This window comes from Neoarius graeffei, chromosome 1 (genome assembly GCF_027579695.1).
Source record: "Neoarius graeffei isolate fNeoGra1 chromosome 1, fNeoGra1.pri, whole genome shotgun sequence".
Lineage (NCBI taxonomy): Eukaryota > Metazoa > Chordata > Actinopteri > Siluriformes > Ariidae > Neoarius > Neoarius graeffei.
The window spans coordinates 106,719,651-106,743,059 of record NC_083569.1 but is presented as its reverse complement, the minus strand read 5'-3'; the positions used below and the strand labels follow the sequence as shown (position 1 = coordinate 106,743,059).

General features: G+C 44.5%; 2 protein-coding genes across 2 annotated transcripts in view; both read left to right on the top strand.

Moving 5' to 3' along the window:
* Positions 1-3,529, top strand: part of LOC132885839 (phosphatase and actin regulator 1) — a 130,077-nt gene extending 126,548 nt beyond the window's left edge. Inside the window, exon 12 of the mRNA XM_060920359.1 lies at positions 3,511-3,529. Within this exon, the coding sequence (XP_060776342.1) occupies positions 3,511-3,529 (19 nt within the window). The remainder of the gene's footprint in view (positions 1-3,510) is intronic.
* Positions 3,530-9,566: 6,037 nt separating this feature from the next.
* Positions 9,567-23,409, top strand: part of phlpp1 (PH domain and leucine rich repeat protein phosphatase 1) — a 165,289-nt gene continuing 151,446 nt past the window's right edge. Inside the window, exon 1 of the mRNA XM_060914028.1 lies at positions 9,567-11,263. Coding sequence (XP_060770011.1) covers positions 9,928-11,263 — 1,336 coding nt within the window. The 5' untranslated portion in view covers positions 9,567-9,927. The remainder of the gene's footprint in view (positions 11,264-23,409) is intronic.

The following is a 23,409-nucleotide window of genomic DNA, read 5'->3' as shown; positions in this document are numbered from 1 at the left end:
AACGTTCTGCAGAAAGTTAAACGGGGCGTGGCTTATTTTGTCTTGCTGTGGCAACGCTGTACGTTTCATGCGTCGCTATACATCGCTGCCGCCATTGGTTTACCAGCGTCTTCCGTCACTACCATCGTGGCTACCGTGGCTTCATCTGCATATTAACTCCGCCCAAATTTTTGCGACGGATCACCTCCAAAATCTGCCAGAATGGCCACGGTAGCCCCAGCCACGGTTCTCACAGATCAACCGGCTGTGTTTGACCTTAGCTTTACAGAATCAGCAGTCCATTCTAGGAAACTATTTCCACCACCATTTGTTTTATTTATTTTTTTTTTTTTCCAAAGGTTCTATCTAGTGCCCTAAAGGGTTCGTTGACTTGTCCATCTTTGGGGATAAACACACTGGTTTGTTCACCTCAGTGGTGGACCGGAGACAGGAAACTGAACTGGAGGTAGCAGAGTTGAAGGTGCTGAGATTCTCATTGGGAGTGACCAAGTTGGACAGGATGAGAAATGAGGCGAATATTAGAGGGACAAAGGGACGTGTAGGACGGCTTGGGGACAAAGTAAGAGAGGTGAGATTGAGATGGTTTGGAGACGTCCAGAGGAGAGATCCAGGGTATACTGGGAAAAGAATGCTGGAGATGGAGTTGGCAGGTAGAAGGAAAAGAGGAAGGCCAAAGATGAGATTGATGGATGTGGTGAAGGACATGAGGACTGTTGGTGTGAGAGAAAATGATACAGAGGACAGGAGGAAATGGAGGGACATTATCTGCTGTGGAGACCCCGAACAGGAACAGCCTAAAGAAGAAGAAGTTTCACTTGCTGAGATGTTACTGTTTCACATGTTCTCCTTGCGTTCTTGTGAATTTCCTCGAGTTTGTCCTGAACCATGCAGGTAGGCTGATTAGCTTAGCCTCATACCCAGCGTTCGCTCCCAGGACTGGATCAACCTAACGATGATCCAGACTCAACTCCTCCAGGTAGATTAACTATCCAGAGGAAGCGAGTAAAGTTTCTCAAGTTAAATTAAAAGCTCACATGTTTAGCAGCACAAGGGCTCCTTGGAGAAAGAGAGACCCTCTGGTGTGGGGTTCAGGGAACTTTGGGACAAAGCAAACGACCCTTAATTGCACTAGATCTTGAACTCGAGCATGGAGTCAAAGAACTATTTATTTGTAATACATTGAATTGATGTCGAGGTTCGTGATTTGATCCACCAAATTTTACTTGAGCTGATCACGTATCAGATTCCTTCATGGTGCAAAGCAGTGTGTAACGCGGCCCATGATCGTCTTTACACCAAAAAAATACAAATATTAAAAATATTAAAGTAAACATGAACATCTTTCATCACCTCGTCACATCAAAACCCCCGAACGGACCTGTTGGACCTGCAGGAATGTGAATTCAGCAATAAGTGTTTTTATTTTTGCTTTCCCCTCTGTGTGTGTGTGTGTGTGTGTGTGTGTGTGTGTGTGTGTGTGTGTGTGTGTGTGTGAGAGACAGAGATCGATCTCTGGGAGATGTTTCAGCTTCCAGTGTGCTAAAGACTGCTTTATCTCCATTAAATAAAAACACAATGACCAAAACGTGACTCGGTCTTGACTTTATTTATTCGCACCAATGCTGCGATTTCACCGAATAGAAAAGTGGAGTTTATTCATGAAGCAACAGAACACACAACACTTTCGCATTCGGTCTTCGTCAGAGCCGAAGTATGGAAGTGGTACAGAATGAAATGGCGTACATGTTGCTAGAAATATTTATTTGGTAACAATGTAGTTGTAAAAGAAACTGGGAATTTGACTCTGGAACAGATTTTTTTTCCACTTTGCCTGGTCTGTCCAGGATTTGTCTCATTTTAATCTTTTTTTTCACTTCTGTAAAGCTTATTTTTAGCAAGAAAAAAACCTCAACAGCTCTGTTACACAGCTCTGAAACCTTTTCTTCCTTTTATTTTAAACCTCTTTTAAGCCTGACAGCTTGTGATGCGTTGTTTCTTTGAATCGAATCTTCAGCAATAAAAGATTTTTTTTCTCCCTCACATTAAAACCCCCACTTCATTTACTGCTGAAGAGTCGACTCAAAGAGCCGACTCAAAGAACTCACTGACGTTTTTTGTTCAGATGTGAGTCGACTCTTTGAATCGACTCGTCATCAATAAAAGAGTTTTTACTATTTTGCATTTTCCTCACTGTCGCTACGTTCACACTGCAAGGCTTAATGCTCAATTCCGATTTTTTTGTGAAATCCGATTTTTTTGTGAGGTCGTTCACATTAACAAATATATGCGACTTGTATGTGATCCTCAGTATGAACGAAAAGCGACCTAAAAGTGTTCTGCATGCGCATTGCAGGATACGATGACGTCACACGCAGTGAGCATGGCCAGTGTTTACGGAAGTAAAACCGCCCGGTTGCGGTATGACTCATCTAATCTAGCTTGAATAGCTGCATCCCCCCAAATGGAAATCAGCTCCCTAACCTCTGCGTCCTTCCATTGAGAAGATTCAGAACCTTCACAGCCCGAAGCGTCCCTCGCATTGATGTCATGCGCAGGGGCGCAGATACGTTTTTTGAACTGGGGGGGACAAAAAACTGGGGGGGACAAAGCTGCCAGCAAACCAACCCCAACCCCGATATGCCTGTCAAACTTGTTGTGGGTTACCATGGCAACCAAGCTCGAGCTCGCAACCTGTGCAGTCTGCGCAGCTCAACCAACCGAATATCAGTCTTTGTTTTGTTTTATTTGAATTGTTGCAACTATGTATACACTGCTGTGCACCTCAATAAACCGAATGGTAATTAGTCTTTTGATTTTTCCGTGAGGTTTGCCTTATGCAAAGAAAGACAGCATAGACGTTTTTTCCTCCCTATAAGTGGGGGGGACCGAGCGAGGTGAATTTAAATCTGGGTGGGACGAGTCCCACCCTCTATCTGCGCCCGTGATTATGCGCCATGTTGTTGTAACTTTTTTGAGAGACCCGCCGCCTACTTCAGCGCAGAATAGTGACGTTTGTGGCTTGTTGATGACGTGTAAGTCGGATGAATGCGACCTGGCGGTTCAGACTGAAGTCGCATTTGAAAAGAGCGGATAGGAATCGGAATTAGGACCACATATCCAAACGGCCTGGGTCGGATTTGAAAAAATCGGATCTGTGTCGTTCATATTGTCAATAAAAGATCAGATACAGGTCACATATGGGCGAAAAGATCGGATTTGAGTCACTTCAGCCTGCAGTGTGAACGTAGCCATAAAATCCCCAACACATCTTTTGCTGAAGAGTCGCCTCAAAGAACTCACTTTTTTTTTTCAGGTGTGATTCGGGCTTTGAGTCGACTCTTTGAATCGAATCATCATCAATAAAAGCATTTTTTGTTTTTACTATCTTGCATTTTCCTCACATAAAACCCCCAACACATCTTTTGCTGAAGATTCGATTCAAAGAGCCGACTTAAAGAACTCACTCTCAATGTGCTTTTTTTTTTTAATTGTGCATTTTCCCACGTTCAGGTGTGAGTCGGCTCTTTGAGTCGACTTTTTGAATCGAATCTTCAGCAATAGAAGCTTTTTCCCCCTCACATTAAAAACCGGGCGGCACAGTGGTGTAGTGGTTAGCGCTGTCGCCTCACAGCAAGAAGGTCCGGGTTCGAGCCCCGTGGCCGGCGAGGGCCTTTCTGTGCGGAGTTTGCATGTTCTCCCCGTGTCCACGTGGGTTTCCTCCGGGTGCTCCGGTTTCCCCCACAGTCCAAAGACATGCAGGTTAGGTTAACTGGTGACTCTAAATTGACTGTAGGTGTGAATGTGAGTGTGAATGGTTGTCTGTGTCTATGTGTCAGCCCTGTGATGACCTGGCGACTTGTCCAGGGTGTACCCCGCCTTTCGCCCGTAGTCAGCTGGGATAGGCTCCAGCTTGCCTGCGACCCTGTAGAACAGGATAAAGCGGCTACAGATAATGAGATGAGATGAGATTTTGCATTTTCCTCACAAAAAATCCCCAATACATCTATTGCTGAAGAGTCGACTCAAAGAGCCGACTTAAAGAACTCACTGACTTTTTTGTTGTTGTTGTTCAGGTGTGAGTCGGCTCTTTGAGTCGACTCTTTGAATCGAATCATCATCAATAAAAGCGTTTTTTGTTTTTACTATTTTGCATTTTCCTCACATAAAACCCCCAACACATCTATTGCTGAAGAGTCGACTCAAAGAGCCGACTTAAAAAACTCACTTTTACTTTTTTTTGTTCAGGTGTGAGTCGGCTCTTTGAATCGACTTTTTGAATCGAATCTTCAGCAATAAAACCTTTTTTCCCCTCACATGAAAAAACCCCACTTCAATTACTGCTGAAGAGTCGACTCAAAGAGCCGACTTAAAGAACTCTCACTTTTTTTGTTCAGGTGTGAATCAACTCTTTTTGAATCGAATCGTCATCAATAAAAGCATTTTTTTTTTTACTATTTTGCATTTTCCTCACAAAAAATCCCCAATACATCTTTTGCTGAAGAGTCGACACAAAGAGCCGACTTAAAGAACTCCACTCTGACTTTTTTTTTGTTCAGGTGTGAGTCGGCTCTTTGAGTCGATTCTTTGAATCGAATCATCATCAATAAAAGCGTTTTTTGTTTTTACTATCTTGCATTTTCCTCACATAAAACCCCCAACACATCTTTTGCTGAAGAGTCGACTCAAAGTGCCGACTTAAGGAACTCCACTCTGACTTTTTATTTGTTCAGGTGTGAGTCGACTCTTTGAGCCGACTATTTGAATCGAATTGTCATCAAGAAAAGTGTTTTTAATTATCTTGCATTTTCCTCACATAAAACCCCCAACACATCTTTTGCTGAAGAGTCGACTCAAAGAGCTGACTTAAAGAACTCTCTCAATGTGCTTTTTTTTTTTAAATTGTGCATTTTCCCACGTTCAGGTGTGAGTCGGCTCTTTGAATCGAATCTTCAGCAATAAAAGCTTTTTCCCCCTCACATTAAAAACCCCACTTCAATTACTGCTGAAGAGTCGACTCAAAGAGCCGACTTAAAGAACTCATTTTTTTTTTTCAGGTTTGAGTCGACTCTTTGAATCGAATCATCAATAAAAGCATTTTTTGTTTTTACTATTTTGAATCGAATCTTCAGCAATAAAAGCTTTTTTCTCCCCTCACATTAAAAACCCCACTTCATTAAAAACCCCACTAAAGAACTCACTGACTTTTTTTTGTTCAGGTGTAATTCGGTCTTTGAGTCATCTCTTTGAGTCAAATCGTCATCAATAATAGTGTTTTTAATTATTTTGCATTCTCCTCACAAAAACTCCCCAACACATCTATTGCTGAAGAGTCAACTCAAAGAGCCGATTTAAAGAACTCACTGACTTTTTTGTTGTTGTTGTTGTTGTTCAGGTGTGAGTCGGCTCTTTTAGTCGACTCTTTTAATCGAATCATCAATAAAAGCGTTTTTTGTTTTTACTATTTTGCATTTTCCTCACATAAAACCCCCAACACATCTTTTGCTGAAGAGTCGACTCAAAGAGCCGACTTAAAGAACTCACTCTGAATGTGCTTTTTTTTTTAATTGCGCATTTTCCCACGTTCAGGTGTGAGTCGGCTCTTTGAGTCGACTTTTTGAATGGAATCTTCAGCAATAAAAGCTTTTCCCCCCTCACATTAAAAACCCCACTTCAATGACTGCTGAAGAGTCGACTCAAAGAGCCGACTTAAAGAACTCACTCTTCCTTTTTTTTCAGGTGTGAGTCGACTCTTTTTGAATCGAATCGTCATCAATAAAAGTGGGTTTTTTCCTTTTTTTTTTTTTTTACTATTTTGCATTTTCCTCACATAAAACCCCCAACACATCTATTGCTGAAGAGTCGACTCAAAGAGCCGACTTAAAGAACTCACTCTTACTTTTTTTTGTTCAGGTGTGAGTCGACTCTTTGTATCGACTCTTTGAATCGAATCTTCAGCAACAAAAGCTTTTTTCCCCCTCACATTAAAAACCCCACTTCAATTACTGCTGAAGAGTCGACTCAAAGAGCCGACTTAAAGAACTCACTCTTACTTTTTTTTTGTTCAGGTGTGAGTCGACTCTTTGTATCGACTCTTTGAATCGAATCTTCAGCAACAAAAGCTTTTTTCCCCCTCACATGAAAAAAACCCACTTCATTAAAACCCCCACTAAAGAACTCACTGACTTTTTTTTGTTCAGGTGTAATTCGGTCTTTGAGTCGACTCTTTGAATCGAATCGTCATCAATAAAAGCAGTTTTTGTTTTTACTATTTTGCATTTTCCTCACATAAAACCCCCAACACATCTTTTGCTGAAGAGTCGACTCAAAGTGCCGACTTAAGGAACTCCACTCTGACTTTTTATTTGTTCAGGTGTGAGTCGACTCTTTGAGCCGACTATTTGAATCGAATTGACATCAAGAAAAGTGTTTTTAATTATCTTGCATTTTCCTCACATAAAACCCCCAACACATCTTTTGCTGAAGAACTCACTCTCAATGTGCTTTTTTTTTTAAATTGTGCATTTTCACACGTTCAGGTGTGAGTCGGCTCTTTGAATCGAATCTTCAGCAATAAAAGCTTTTTTCCCCCTCACATTAAAAACCCCACTTCAATTACTGCTGAAGAGTCGACTCAAAGAGCCGACTTAAAGAACTCGCTCTTCCTTTTTTTTCAGGTGTGAGTCGACTCTTTTTGAATCGAATCGTCATCAATAAAAGTGGGTTTTTTCTTTGTTTTTTTTTTACTATTTTGCATTTTCCTCACATAAAACCCCCAACACATCTATTGCTGAAGAGTCGACTCAAAGAGCCGACTTAAAGAACTCACTCTTACTTTTTTTTTGTTCAGGTGTGAGTCGACTCTTTGTATCGACTCTTTGAATCGAATCATCAGCAACAAAAGCTTTTTCCCCCCTCACATTAAAAACCCCACTTCAATTACTGCTGAAGAGTCGACTCAAAGAGCCGACTTAAAGAACTCACTCACTTTTTTTGTTCAGGTGTGAGTCGACTCTTTTTGAATCGAATCGTCATCAATAAAAGCATTTTTTTTTACTATTTTGCATTTTCCTCACAAAAAATCCCCAACACATCTTTTGCTGAAGAGTCGACTCAAAGAGCCGACTTAAAGAACTCCACTCTGACTTTTTATTTGTTCAGGTGTGAGTCGACTCTTTGAGCCGACTATTTGAATCGAATTGTCATCAAGAAAAGTGTTTTTAATTATCTTGCATTTTCCTCACATAAAACCCCCAACACATCTTTTGCTGAAGAGTCGACTCAAAGAGCCGATTTAAAGAACTCATTGACTTTTTTTTTTGTTGTTGTTCAGGTGTGAGTCGGCTCTTTGAGTCGACTCCTTTAATCGAATCATGAATAAAAGCGTTTTTTGTTTTTACTATTTTGCATTTTCCTCACATAAAACCCCCAACACATCTTTTGCTGAAGAGTCGACTCAAAGAGCCGACTTAAAGACCTCACTCTGAATGTGCTTTTTTTTTTAATTGCGCATTTTCCCACGTTCAGGTGTGAGTCGGCTCTTTGAGTCGACTTTTTGAATCGAATCTTCAGCAATAAAAGCTTTTTTCCCCCTCACATTAAAAACCCCACTTCAATTACTGCTGAAGAGTCGACTCAAAGAGCCGACTTAAAGAACTCACTCTAACTTTTTTTTCAGGTGTGAGTCGACTCTTTTTGAATCGAATCGTCATCAATAAAAGTGGGTTTTTTCTTTGGGTTTTTTTTTTTTACTATTTTGCATTTTCCTCACATAAACCCCCCAACACATCTATTGCTGAAGAGTCGACTCAAAGAGCCGACTTAAAGAACTCACTCTTACTTTTTTTTTTGTTCAGGTGTGAGTCGACTCTTTGTATCGACTCTTTGAATCGAATCTTCAGCAACAAAAGCTTTTTTCCCCCTCACATTAAAAAAACCCACTTCATTAAAAACCCCACTAAAGAACTCACTGACTTTTTTTTGTTCAGGTGTAATTCGGTCTTTGAGTCGACTCTTTGAATCGAATCGTCATCAATAAAAGCATTTTTTGTTTTTACTATTTTGCATTTTCCTCACATAAAACCCCCAACACATCTTTTGCGGAAGAGTCGACTCAAAGAGCCGACTTAAAGAACTCACTGACGGTTTTTGTTCAGGTGTGAGTCGGCTCTTTGAATCGACTCGTCATCAATAAAAGCTTTTTAAATTATTTTGTATTTTCCTCACATAAAATCCCCAACACATCTATTGCTGAAGAGCCGACTCAAAGAGCCGACTTAAAGAACTCACTCTTGTTTTCACGTTTTTTTTTTCCTTTTGTATTTTGCATTGCCTCATGTTCAGCTGTGAGTCGGTTCTTTGAGTCGACCCTTGTGCCGGATCTTCAGCAGTGAATTTTTCTTCATATTACTTTTTTTCACCTCCAATTTTGAGTCGGATCTTTGAATCGACTCTTCAGCAAAGAAAGCGCTTTTTATATTTTTTGTTTTTTCCCCCATGTACAGGTGAGTCGACTCTTTGAATCGACTCCTTTAATGAACTCTTGTCTGAGTTGGTTTTTCATTGATGTATTCATTAATTTTTTACACGATTTATTGAACAGTTGATGACTTTGCCTTACATTTTATAAAATATCATGTTATTTTGTTGTTTAGAAGACAGAGTGTGATTTCAATCAACTCTACCGAGAATTCAAAATGTCTTAAACTCAAGGGGAAATGCAAGGAGTCGTTTGGGATCCGAAAGAATCGACTCTGATGAACCGAGTCAAATATTCTGACTCAGTCAAGAGAGCAGGCAATCCCTGAACATTTCTCCGTTTAAAACCTCCATTAACATCATGAACACTCTTTTTTATCTTCATCAAATTATTTTGATTTGTTTATTCATTGACTAAAAGACAGCACTAGATGGCGGAAGTTCACAGTTTGTTCGCGGTTTGCTTTTTTTTTCCTCCCACCTGTATTCCGATAACGTCATTGATTGGAGGAAAATTGTCCGTATGACGTAAGACGCAGGAGGACGAGGAAGCGAGACCATATTAACCAATCCGAAATCAGGAAGAGGCGGGACTTGTGTTGAGCAAAGCGGGTAGGGTTAAAATTAAAGTGACGGAGGTTTTTAAAATGGCGATTTTTTTTTACTCCCGTCAGTATTGAGGCTTTAATCGAAATAAAAATAATTAAAATAATAATCATAATAATATCTAAAACTTGTATGAAAGTTCGTATCGACTGAGAGCTGGTAACCTAGGCAACATCGTGTGTAAAAAAAAAAACACCCAAAAACAAAATATAGCAACTTATGACTAGTTTTAAGGTTTTCGGTATCATTTGATACACAAGTACTCTTTAAAAAAAAAAGTGAAATATGTTTAAATAAAACAAAAGTCCGGTGGAATTCTGATGAACAGGACGGTTGCGACTTTCCAAAACAACAGCCGCCATTGGCTGCTCGCAAGGCCTGATGGGAAATGTAGTCCGTATGCGTGAACTCAGCGCTGAACTCAGTTCCCAGAGAACTACATTTCCCATAGTCAAGCGCAACACGCGTAGGCGATGGACGCCATTTTGTCGGCGTCGCCTCATGCCTCATGAATATGTAGCTGACGATTTGCGTAAAGAGGTCGGGCGACTTTCATGTTGCGCGTACGCATGTACGTGTATATATATACAGATTATCCGTAGCTGCGCAGCTGGGAGACATTTCTGCATAAATGAGACGCGTCGTGGCGTCTCCGCCGTCTTGCGCTGTTTGACAGGCGCGCGAGAGACGTTTCACCGACGGGGACCGACTCGATGTCCGGCGGCGGAGTGAGTGCGCGCGCCGTTCAGATGGCGGGCTGCTGCTGCTGCTGTGTCCGTCTCTAGTCGGAGTAAACAGGCTTAAGACGGGGCACGACTCGGGCCGATCACCGCTTTATCACGGAAGATGGAAAGCACGAGGCTGGACTCGTGGAAATCTGGTTTAGATAACAAGTTGTTGAGTCCCACCGCTGTGGCGCTGAGGACCAGAGTCGGGGTTGATGATGATGGTGGTGGTGGTAGCATCATCATCAGCAGCAGACAGACTCCGCCACGGACAGACCTCCTGAACGGGAACCGGTGCCCGGGGTTCACCATGAGCAGCAAAGCTGCTGCAAAAACCTCGAAAAGTGTCCGGGGGTTCGCAGGAACCTCCAACTCGTTGCTCCTAAAAAGGCGGCGCCTGAAGCGGAACTTCTCCGCCACGGCCGCTACCGGGAAAATCACCCCGGTCTCGGTACCGCCTTCGTCCTCCACGCTGGACCGCAAGACCCTGCTGAAGCGACGCCAGAACGCGCAGCTCCAACCAACCGACCGTCAGTGGATCCGAGCCGATCTGCACCGTGGTTCCGTTCACGTCCACGACAAGCTCGCGCCTTCTAGTCCGCCCAGGCCTGTCCTGTGCACCCTGGAGACCACGGCGTCCGAGATCGCCATCCGGCTGAGCCAGCTGGGCGGGAAAACCGCCTCCGTGGTGCGCATCGGAACCAGGCTTCACCCGACCACCGACGTTAACGGGAACTGTCACAGCCGACAGGACGTCGTTGGCGATATCGGGTCAGAACCGAGCGACAGGTTGAGACTCTTACTGCTCCAGACGGTTCCTGATCCAGGGCTTTTTACGCCACGTTCAGACTCCGATGTACTGGATAACGACTCGCGGACGCCAAACGATGATGATGACGACGACGACGATGACGAGTGCGCAGGCGGCTGTGGTCGGAACTCCGTCTCGGATGACGAGCTCAGCTCGAAACTCGGCGAGCACCGGGACTCCCTGAGCGACGACATGGTGTTAGGGACGGACGCGTCTGCGCTGAGTCCGGCGTTTGACAGCGCCACCGAGGGTCTCGATACGTACGGCAGCTCCTCGGACGAACTCGAACTCGAAGGACCTCCGAGCAGCACCGCTGAACCAGAACTGGATAACTTCCCTAACGACGTTAAGGACCAACCCGAGCAAATGAGCCTGGCCTCGGATTCCGTATCAAAGCTGGGTGACGATCCTGACCCTCCAGCGTCCCCGGCATCCCGGTCCCTGGTCGGGTCTGCATCCGAGCACGACGCATCTCCGGCGCTGTACGTGCAGCTGCATGGCGAGGCGGCGCGACGGCTCGGCCCGGACGAACGACCTCTGCAGCTCCAGAACGACTTCCTGTTCAAGCTCGGCTTTAAGGATCCGTGGCGCGTCCAGGAGGAAGGCATGAACACGGAGTTAGGGTCCCTACTACGCTTCTACGCAGGTAACGTCCTGCTTTGCCTTGTTCACATTTCCTAATTCACAGATCCTACGTTCACGCTAGCAGGCGACAAAGTTTAGCCACAGAGCGCCGAATTCTATCAATTCTACGCAAATTCGTTAACGGCCTCAGAAGCGACAAACCCAAGCAAGTAGCTCAAGGGGTTCCTCGGACGATCCTACGGTAGTAAAAGCTTCGACTCGCGGTGTCGTATACAACTACGGACGGAAGTAGAGATCGTTGACGCCTCTGGTGAGGGTACGTAGCTAGCTTGCTATCTACGAATTTTCTGTTGTAGCGCGTAACGTAAATCAAACGGCGCACTTTACTGTATTATTTAATTTGTGTTAGCTTGAGCTGTATATAGCTACTTCCGGTTCTCGTTGCTTGATAGGCCACGCCCACTAGCAGATTGCCGCCTGCCGGTGTGAACGTTGGATCAGTGACCAGGTCACCTTCGTTTTGTATCATTTTCTTACTCATGGAAGTGTATGTTTTACTTTGTCTAAAGTATTTGCCCCCCCGGTCTCTGAGGTCCATCGTTGCAAAGGAACCGTTAATGACCTCAGCGTGAAAGATTTGATCTCTCAAATAACTTTGTCTCCATGTTGCACCGATGGACCAGGTGACGGGGGAGGGGCAATGGTCAATTTAACGATTAGTATGGCTAACGAGTGTGTGTGTGTCCCCGAGAGAGAGATAGAGATGCTTTAGCTTTCACTTTTCACCCCAGCTGAGATCCCATAGACGAGACGTCCACTCCCGTGTGTCCTAAACGTCTCACACCTAAGTGTCCAGGGGTGTCGTAAGTTTTCATCCCCCATGTTTCCAGCGATACAAAATCTAAGGTGAAATGCACTTCGTTTTGAGCGACGTGCCATATTAAAGAGCTCGCTAATGAAGAAGTAACTTGTCGTTAGCGCTTTTTGTCACTAGCCGAGTTTTATGGCCTCGAGTTTACGAGCCCTGGTGGAATAACATCTCATCTCATCTCGTGTGTGTGTGTGTGTGTGTCCCACCGCCTCCCCACACACACTTGACTGTTTCAATTCAATTACGCTCCGCAAGACGGTTTTAATTTAGAGCACGGAGGATCTGGAATTGATTCGTGAGCCAGATTAAAGCTTTCATTTTATCGGGCCAGATGTGGCCCGTGGGTCCTACGTTCGAGTCCGACACCCCTGATCTCGGAGCTCCATGATTTGTCGATTAGGAATGAAAAGAGGAACGCGAAGTCTTTCCATCTCTGTGTGGAAGATTTACAGAGGTGGATTAGTCCCAGCTGGAAAGTGTCACACGTTGTTGTTGTTGTTGTTGACAGCTTTTGAGAAATTACCAGACCAGAAAAGAAATAAAAATCGCAGTCCAGAATTTTTATCGTACTGTAAGGGTGGACCGATGTGACACAAAGATCATCGCAATTGTGGAAGGAATTTCTTTCTACTATACGCAGTTTATAGGTTTGCTCACAAAGGTCATGCAAAAACGTTATAGATTTGATTATTAATACTGTCGTAAAGGCATAAGGTGAAGCATTTCTTAATTATTATATTAGAAAAATAAGTAATTTTAACATGACAGGAGAAATAAATGCAGTTTTTTGCGATAATAAACTTAATTTTTTCACATTATCAACTTGCGGTCAGTTTGTAATTATAAAAAATAATAATAATAATGTGACAATTTATCACGGTGTTATCGATGCCGTGCGATGATGGTGATATCAGTGCTGGGTTTTTTGTTTCTTTCCAGTCTTGCGTTGGATTTTTACCGTCGCCGTCTCAGCTGTACGTCGGTATCCTAAATCCTCGAGAACTCAAAACCCGAGTAAATCTCCGGAGTAAAAAGATCAACGGTTTTATTTTATAAAACAGTCCCAGATTATTATCGGACTGGTGTGAATACATAAAGAGGCGAATGCTTGAAGACTCGGATGACGTTCGTGGGGGAAAAAATAAAAAAAAAAAGCCCCCAAACGTCTGAGAAGGTCTTTGCTTTATGTGATGAAACTAGTCGTGGCGTTTAAAGATCAGAGGTCATGTTTACAGAGCCGGGGCGCTGAGTCATCTCGAGAAATCGTCTTGCGTTTGATCAGGGCTTTGAACCGGTTCAAGGAACGAAAACCGGGAACTTTTTCTATTTCACATGGAACAGAAACGAAACCAGAAACTTTATTATTTTTTATGTTCCGGAACAGAAATGCTTATTAAAAATAATGGTAACCGGTTAATACCGGTTTTTATTTCGTTCTTCAAAGTTTCCGTAGCCTACAAATAAAGTCATTCTTCTCCTGCGCAAGTTTCTATGACCTGCTGGGGTTCACTTCCTGTGTGACGTCCGCTGACTGAATGGAGAGAGCGGGAGGGTGGACTACTATCATGTCTCCACATCTTAAATAAGAGGTAAATATTGCAGTCTATCGTTATTCGAAAACGTCAATTTCAAACACGATATCAATATATTTGTCCACTAGGGCTGTAACGATATGCGTATCGAAATCGAAATCGCGATACGCAGAGCCACGATCCGTATCACGATACAAGAAGGCAGAATCGCGGTACACCCTTTCAAACTTCTCCTCAGCCCAAAAACAGAGGCGCTTCCAAACTTCAATTTATGAATACTTTTACTTTTTATTTAAATTACATTTTAAACTTATTAAATTACTTTTATTTTTTTATATCTATTAGTAAGTCGTTTTTTCGCCGACCTGCGACAATCTTCTGCGAGTCACGCAACGTCCACACTCGCCACTGGCAGAGCATTCATTTCTTTTAAGCGGTCGCCATTCTGGTTGCGACGCGGGGAGCGAATCTGTAAACAAGCAGCTCATTGGCTGGCTAGGTGTGCCACAAGCCAATCACAATCACTTGACCGGAAAGGCATGCAGCGTTGCCAGATTGGGCGGGTTTAGGTGCTTTTTGGCTGGTTTTGAACATATTTTGGGGTGGAAAACGTTAGCAATATCTGGCAACACTGAAGGCATGTCTGCTTGGGCGGAAGCCTTCTGCGGCAGTTACATTTTGACACGCGAGCAACGTTTCACCATAAAAATTCCGTAATTTCCATCTGTTTTCCGCGATCACAGAAAATCATTGGCCCTATGAGAGTGAGACAGTGAGAGAGCCACTCCCCCCCAAAAAAAATCTTAACGGATTTACACGATTTGGAAAAATGACTTTTTCAGAACCGATAAAACCAGAGCTTCCGGCTCAACAGTATTATTTTGAGAAATAAAACAATCTTTGGATATACATTTGTTCATTTTTGCATACATATTACTCATTCTCTGCAGTGGTCTGAATTATTTGTTATTAAATAGTTAATGTAAGTAAGTACATGTTAAGTCAAATTTACTACTTTAAAAAAACATTTAAAAAAAATCGTGGGCGTATCGAATCGTGGGTCAAAAATCGCGATACGAATCGAATCGTGAGTTGGGTGTATCGCTACAGCCCTATTGTCCACGTTAATGAGAGGCTCGCGAACATTAAATGACGTTAACCTCCGTTAGCCTATCAATGCATAGGGCCTGACTAGCCTTTGGTAACACACTAAACGAATTCTCTTTCATTTTTGGCACTTTTTCTGTTTGTGTAGATGGGAAGACATACTGAGAATCCAAATCGCCAACATTTGAAATAATAATTGTTTTGAATTATTTCTTGTCTTATTTAATGAAGGTTGTAATAGAATTAGCCTACATTTGGCTTAAGCTGGATGAGACAGAGACATCATTTTATAGCCATTTGTTAAACAGCTGACAGGGAACGTGATTAACCGTTCCGGGAACGAAATTTTTTTGTTCTAACCGGTTCGGGAACGTCTATTTAATGGTGGAACCCAAAACCGGAAACGTTAAAATTCCGTTTCTGTTCGGAACGAACCAATAGGAAAAAAATTCTGGTTCAAAGCCCTGGTTTGAGCAAAGGTTTACTCGTGACGACTGAACGCGGCGAGTGTGAAGAAATGAGCCTGAAAGTGCAGCGCGCTGTAGAGCGTACGTTTACCCAGGCTAGTTTCCTGAACTTGCACGAACCAGTCAGGATGTAACTTGGGGTCACTGGATGCGAGTTATTTATTCGCAGGGTTCTCCAGATAACCTGAAGTAGCTGGATAAAGAAAAGCAGTAGGCGGCTCTGGAATTTGTGGCGCGAACGTGCCCGCCTGCCCCGCTAGAAAATTTTGAAATGGACCTGCCTTCCTTCGGGCGCACTCTTGGCTAATAAATTACTCACCGTTTCCCTGTAAAATACTTAAATATTTATGAAATTTTCCTCTGGATGTGTGCGCATGTGCTTGGCTTTCTCACTAACCCTCTGTAGTACGCTGCCTGGCTCTGTAACACGACTACATATGCGTCGCTTCCGGTCACGCTAGAACCGAATCGAAGACGATTTCATAGTGGAATAATTGGATTTGCAGCGGAGACGATATAAATCGCTTGAACGTTGAAAACCAAGTTGTTTTTTTTCTGGGATCGAATAGCCGGCGGAGAAAACCGCTGGTCGGTCACCGGCGCTTGCGGATACGTCTCTGTCTCAGGTATACGATGTTTTTTAATAATAAGAATAACTAACGAGAATTTACGCTAGCCGTGACAAACCAGGACGTCTGGTCAGCGTACCCTAGAGATCCGAAACGGTAAGGGTAGTATCGCACTGGGCTGCGACTAGCCTAGTTGGACAAACAACAGTTGCGATAAAGTATGCGAATTGGCGACAATTTTCACTTGGAATCACACTGAATTGATATTCGCAATTGTTGCGTCTCCAACTAGTCGCAGGCTGTCGCAGCCCGGCTTTCCCTCAGCAGGCAGGGAAGTACAGGAAGCCTCACGGAAACTGACTTGAGAAGGGTTGGCGACGCATAAGCGGCTATTTTGCGAGAAGTTTTGTCGCACAAGTTTTTTTGAACATGTTCAAAATTTCAGCGACGAAGGAGCGACCCGTGCGAGGAAATCGAGAAGCCCCGCGAATGTTTCAAGACACTTTTGAAACTCTCTCGCGAACGACGTTCACAAGCTGTCGCAGCCCGGTGAGATGGAGGATGACGCTGAAGAAAAGTTGTTAGAAGCGATTGAAAAAATATCCTGTTTTTCACGTGTCATTCCGGATCAGTGATCCAGACCAGCACCAAAAGTCATAGCAGTGCGATTTGGTGACTGACGTGTTGAAAACTGACGCAGAAACGGCGTCCTAAAAAAAGTTAGAATGATTATTGTGGTAATAATAAAGAAGAAGGATCCTGAGTGAGCGTAACAATTTGTGCCAGAGCTGCTAGCGCACGTTAAAGGAGAACCGAAGTGATTTTTAAACTTGCTTTAGTTCTTAACGTGTTGTTCAAGTACGTTTTCGGTTTTCTTAACCTTATATCGTGACTCGTATCGGCATATGATGATACACTTTTCGGTTCTTCGCCATGTTGAATGTAGTTCGTTTGGTCCACGGCGGGTGTCGCTGATCCGCATGATCTTCACGAGGCTTGTGCGAGACTCGAAACGAGAAGCATCAGCGCCGCCATTTTGAAAACCGTTTAGACAGTGGCCAGATCGCCATATCGTTCCAGTTTAGATTAATTTCGAGATTCGTCAGCTTCATCAGCGATGGAGATTATTCCATACGACTTCCAAGTCGAGAAGAGTCGGAAAGACGACAGGATAAGGACGAGTCCGTCGCGCTGGTATTTACGTCGTTCCTGGCGCACAATTAAAACGTGCCAGGCTTTTCGAAATAATAAATACACGCATGCGTTTTTGTGATAAATCCGTATCATACTGGGCGCATTTCCTACATAAGCCTCAGTAAGGTTTCGGACGGCACTACAAAATGGCGTCCACGCTATATAGCGAGTTCGGACACAGGGAAAACTTCCGGCTTGATTACGTCAGCATTCGAAAGAAGTCGCGCGCGTCTTTTGACAACGTCGGTCGCTTCGATTTCCGCTGTACGTTTTACTTCCGTCCTACGATGTCTCGCACAGGTCTCGGCGAATCTCGTTTACGGCCGTCGCTTTGACATACGGACTGATAGCATATTTCAAACACTCCTAGCTCGCTATAGCAGCGACAAAATGGCGATCAAAAATGCCTTCCGTTATTTAATAAAATGAGAGTTTCGATTAAAAAAAAAAAATTGCCTTCAGTTGTCCGGCCTTTTCGTCAATTCGTAGAGTTAGAAATGTGCGTTTTTACGTTTCCAGCCGATTTCCGCGATCCAAGCCGCGTCTGCTCGTTCGACTCGCGTTTAACAGTCCGACTTTTCAGAGTCGTTATTACGCGACGATCAAAAGCATCCGAGCACGGTTGCAAACCATCAACGATGGCGCAACACGTTTACGCGGACGAGTCACGTCTGCAAACGCTCACGTAAAACTCGTTCTCGGCCGTCGAAGGCGTCGGTGACGCCGTTCCCGCGCGTTTCTCGTTAAACCGAGATCGCAGTTTGTCTTTTCACATCCGTGCTTGGTCACATGACCAAGTCAGAAGTTTTGGATGAGGGCTGAGGTGAGCACGCGGAGTCACGGCTTGTGTTCTTTCTTTCTTTCTTTCACTGTGGCAAGAAAGCGTGTCCTTGTTTTCACCCACAGTCTCTACACAGAATGGCGCGAAAAACAAAAAACATGGAGTGAGTGAGTGACAGTTCTGTGGGTGGAAACAAACGCCTTGTTGATAAGAGCGGGTCAGACGAAAATGGATAGATTCGTGGTTTGAGACTTCTTTTTGCTAGGAAGGAAGGATCTAGTAACTCGTAGAATCACTCTTTACAACCGTGCTGAGCAGAAAAGCATCTCCGCACGTAACACAAAGAACACGTTCCCGTTAAAGTGGCCGGCTCGCGATAAGCTCCCGTGAGCCGTGCCGTCTCAAGAAGTCCCTTTGCGACGATGTAACAAGCGCAGGTCGAAGGACGAGCGACTGTTTCCAGTCGTGACGTCGCAGTCGCCGAACGTTTTGCTCGGACGAATTGCTCATACTCGCGTCCCTTTATGTCGTCACGGGCAGTTCTGAAAGAAAGAAGTGAGAAATCGCTCACTCGTTCACTACTCCCTGTATAGAGGACTAGCTTATATAGTGAGCTCATTGGTGAAACGAAAAAAAAAACCCCGCTTTCGGACACTCGTCGGTCTTTACGTCATTACTGTCGCGCGATTAAACCGTGCCAGATCAGGCGGCTGGCGGGTTTTTCAAAATAATAAACACGCGCGTGTGCTTTTGTGATAAATCCGTCTCATCCCGAGCGCGTTTCCGACAGCACGGCAGCAACGCATGATGGGATATATCGCTTGGGTTAGCGACCATCGTTGTACGCTGCTTTTCGTGATGCATTGCGGGATTCTTCGCGTGTAAATAATCCTCACGAAGGTTTCGGACGGCACTACAAAACGGCGTCCTCGCGATCTGGGTTGTTTTTAGAATCGGTTTTGTTTTGATTTTCTGTCACCGATGACGATCAAGAACCATCCGAGAATTGTTGTTCTTCGGTTTGTGGGCTCGGGTTCGTGAGGAAAAAAAAAAAAAATGAAGTCACGTTATGACGACGTCACGAGGCAGATCGAAAAATGGCCGCCGATTAAATTCCTGAGCTGCGAGTCGCCCTCGAGCACCAGATCTGTGCAGCTGCTCGTGCAGGCGTAAATATTTAACCATGTCCGTGCACGCACGACGAGGCTCTGGAGGCCACACACGTGTGTGTGTGTGTGTATTTCACCAGTGGCATTCATTGTGAACTTGTTTGTTTATTTCAAACCTCTCTCACACACACACACACACACACACAGGCTAACTTCCTCTTCACACCCCACCCTCTCGTTGGTTTCTCATTGTGGGCAACAAAACATGGCAGCGTGTTCTGCTCCCACGGACACTCATGACACGGCCACAAAGCTGCAGTGGCCGACTTATGGTGCTTGGATCACGGTCGTGTTCCGGCTCTCGCTCCATTTATTGTGACACTGAATGCGCCGAGGCTGGAATGGACGGAGGGGCCCTAAACGGGTGCTGGTGGGGGTAAGAAGGGGGCTCGTTAAACAGTCTCTCTCTCTCTCTCTCTCTCTCTCTGTCGGCTCATTCGGATGCAGCACGGCCTCGTTTTTGGCAAGCGATGTGCTACTGTCTCGGCGAGAGCCACTGCATGAGAGAGTGAGAGAGAGCAACAGGAAGTGCTTTCATTCACTCAGCTGGGGACAGCAGCGATGGTGTGAATACGGATTGTGTGAGAGAGAGAGAGAGAGAGGGGGGGGCGCGGCAGTGATGGATTCGGTTTGTTTAGTCAAAATAGCAACATAGTGGGTCATGGGTTGTACTTTTTTTTTTCCCCCTAATCGTTCTGTCTGTTCACCCAAGACCAGTTTATTTCTCTCCTATTTCATGCACACTCTGAATTTAAAGAGCTTTACGGAGACAAAACGCTAACATACACTCGCTGGTCACTTTATTAGGAGCGTCCGTCCGTCCGCTGTTTGATGCAACGGTTCTCCAATCAGCTAGTCTGGCTAACGCGACAAAGCTATACGAGCTATTGGTCTGGCCAAGATATTAAGCCCAACCGTTTCCCAGAGCCCGTGGTTGACCCGCCTCCCTGAAATGCCTCAGTTTGCCACTGGTCGAAGCCAGAAAAGGCTGTGACGAAGCTTAAACCAATCACATCACTCTTTCCTCTGACGTATGTGACGCGACGGGGCTAACTGGTAGATTAAACTCTTACCGAAGCCGGTCGGGAGCAAGGCGAAAACGTCCTTCCTTTCAATAAATACCTCCAGGGCTGCTCTTTGCTCCGTTTTCAATGAGAACTTGCTCCATGTTCGTAATGTTTCTAGTGAATGAAGCGCTTCCGGCATAGATTCTGTAAACAATCTATGGCTTCCGGTCGCAGTTCTACTACGTCACTGCCTTGAACACGCCTCTACCCAGGGCCGTTGGAGATGCTCAAAGTTGATTGGCTCCCGATTTTTCGGGAGCTTGGAAGAGCTGGAGATAGCTTGCCTGGCCAGACTAAGCTCGGAACAGGCCCTCGTGTTGCGTCACGCTTAGGATGGGCGGGCCCAGGCTACCAATCAGCTGCTCCAAATCAAGAGCTTCAGTTCATGTTCCTGGGGTTTTCGGACACAACGGTGTTTTGCGCAGAACGGTGCGAGAAACAAAAAACATCGAGCGAGTGAGTGACAGTTCTGTGGGTGGAAAGTAAACCAACGCCTCGTTGAGAAGAGAGGGTCGGAGGAAAACGGACAGATCGGCGGGTCGATACTATTGAAAATCCCATCGACCTGATTTTAAAAAAAATTTAAAAAATCCCACGAAGTTATGACATGGAACTTGTCCACCCCCCAAAAATATGTTGGGATTATCTGTGAAAGTATCAGGTGAAATTTCGCCTAACCGACAACCAAACTGAGTCGCTCATGTTACGTGAGCAGTAGGCTGAGGGCCTCTGCATGCTCTTGCGACAAGGCTTTCGCAGATAGCTTTTCGCAGACGGTTGTAATTTATCATTGAGCGGGGAGTAATAGGCGTGCGCGATGTTATTCACCGTCACAACACAAGGGGGCGCGAAGTCGCGAAATTGCTAGGTGGGTGTGGTTAGTGGAGTGTTTATCCTCCGGTTACTTATAATGACTAGAACTGGAGTCGTATAGATGTACGTACTTCCTCACTTCCTGGATCAACCGCTCTTCGTGCTGCTCCATCTTCGCTCGTGTTTTTAAAAATGGCGGTCGTGAAGACAAACCAAACCGGGAAAGTAGGGAAGCGGAAGTGCGTGTACAGCGGATGTAGAGTGGACCAATCGGAGCCCTCTTGTCTGCGAGGCTTCTGCGGTGGTCACAATTTTTGGGAGGTGCGCGCAGAGGGTCTGCGAAGGAGGGGGGGCTACGCAGACGCCATCTGCGAGGACTGCGTTGTCAGCATAAATTGGCCTTTAGCCCTTACGAGTGCTGACAGCTCTCCCTGTGAATAGCGGCAGTTGACTACATGCCCTGATCTGTAAGGCCATCCTTAAAAAAAATCCGTTTCCTGTCCACCGGGTGAGCAAAAAAAATTTCAGTCGGGAGGGAGGGATTTTTTTTTTTTAATATATGGATGGATAAGAAATCGCAATGCTGTGTTTGCTTTTTCTTTCAGTACTTTTTTATTACAAAAGCAGACACATTTAATAAAATACGACGGTTTAATCAACTGAAACTTGTACAAAAACTTTAAGTTAGCATTTTAAATGCTGACTGCAACATTTGCAAAACTTTTACAAAGGTACTTAAAATGTCCGACACACGGACTTTTTGTAGTTCTAAATCGAGCGTTAGGCCGAGTTCGGATGAAATTACACTATTAAAATGATCACTGAATGATTTGTTTTTCTGAATCTTTACTATTTTGTTGTTCGCTAGAATACCATTTTGCGATTTCACACTTAAGCAAATGTTTGAAAACTCCGGATCTCCTTCCTTCATGGTGGCTGCCGTTTTTTTGTGCCGCACGGCGCATGCGCAGAGCTGATTCAATTCTATATTCTGCGCGGAATGCAGGGCTTTCCACAAGCGCCAGCTGCCGGCTACTAAATATTAACTTTCGATTTTAATAAAATTAAATGTTTATCTAACGGACTGACAATAATGTCAAACTGAACTGCACTCATTTAAGTTGTGATTCGCGCCGTTTGTACCGATAATAACCACAAATTCCCCGCCGACTTCGTTGATCAAGGGAGAGTAACTCATCCGCGGCCCCGACATGCGGTGTGTGCGCGCGCGCACTCGGCGGAGGCAGTAGTGTGTCGGAGGGAACAGTAGCAGAGATGACGCTTATTTTGTCTCCGGTAAACCAGTCTTCTCTCGTTCAATTACGTGCTGGCATCAAAAGACACCGTTGGTTGTAAATGAACCCAAACTGAGTGGTTGGAGTGTATTTTCATACACAAATGGAGAAATGTTGGCTGAGTGTGTAATTGTGTAGCCCCACTGCAGACCGTTGTCGTTGTTAATTCATAGCATGCTCAGTTGCGTGAATGTGTCATGCACCGAAAATAAGAGATTTACAAGCCAGGAACGCCTCATGATGCAATACGCAAGAAAAGAAAGAAGATTTGCTGCCATTTTACTTTATGTGAGTAAAGTGAATAAATAAATGGTCTGTGGAAAATACAATTAATCCTGGGAACTGCATGCACAGGAGTTTATTTTGTGTTTACCCCCTCCCCCGGCTGGCTACTTATTTGTTATGGCTGGCTAGTATGAGCCTTAGTGGAAAGCCCTGGGAATGCGGAAATGTCAAGTTCGAGTTTAGATTCACGAACCCGAAAAAAATGTCGAAAAACCGGCGTTAAAAAAAAAAAATTTCAACCGTACAAACGGCACTCACCCGGCCGGTGGACCGGAAACGGAACGTTTTTTAATAATGGCCTAATGGTTAACCCCACGAGGGATGCATTTCTTATCGGTACAGGAATACTCCGCCAACCACGCTATACAAATCGGCATGTCGATGTAGGCTACTCGCCGGCCGCTACCTGCGACAGATTTGGAAAGGCGCTAGACTTACGGTGACGTCGGGCCCGTGTAGTCTTTTTGATCAGCTTATTAAAAAACATTCAAAACAATTCAAATCGGTGGAAAAAATAAAGTACGATCACCAGGATCGATAGAGCTGCACAACATATGGAAGCCGTTGTCTTAACTTCGAAGCGTAATTTTTTTAAAAAGATATTCCCATTCATTTTGCCATAGAGGTTGGAACGCATCCAGCAGGGGGCGATGAGATTACTTTCCCTCCCTATCGCGCTTGACAGCCGTGGTGAGCAGAAAAGCATCTCGGCACGAAACACATCCTGCAGCCAAGAACAGGATTTTCGAATCAAGAACAAGTTCCTGTTGAAATGGCCGGTGAGCGTGTTAGTTTAAAAAAAAAAGTCTGCTCAGAAATTTGTCAGAAGACCAACGTATCGCGAGTTTTTTTTTTTTTTTTTAAACCTCCTAGAGCTTAGCGGTCACATGCGTGGACAGCACTTTATGGAAATTCGGAACAAGAATCCACATATGTGGACTAGGGTTGGGCGGTATCCAAATTTTGATACCTTTAAACCGTCTCTGTGTTTTCCCGGGGTATACGGTATTACCGAGAAAAAAATATTTTGTTTCGGCCTACTGTGTAACGTGCGCCT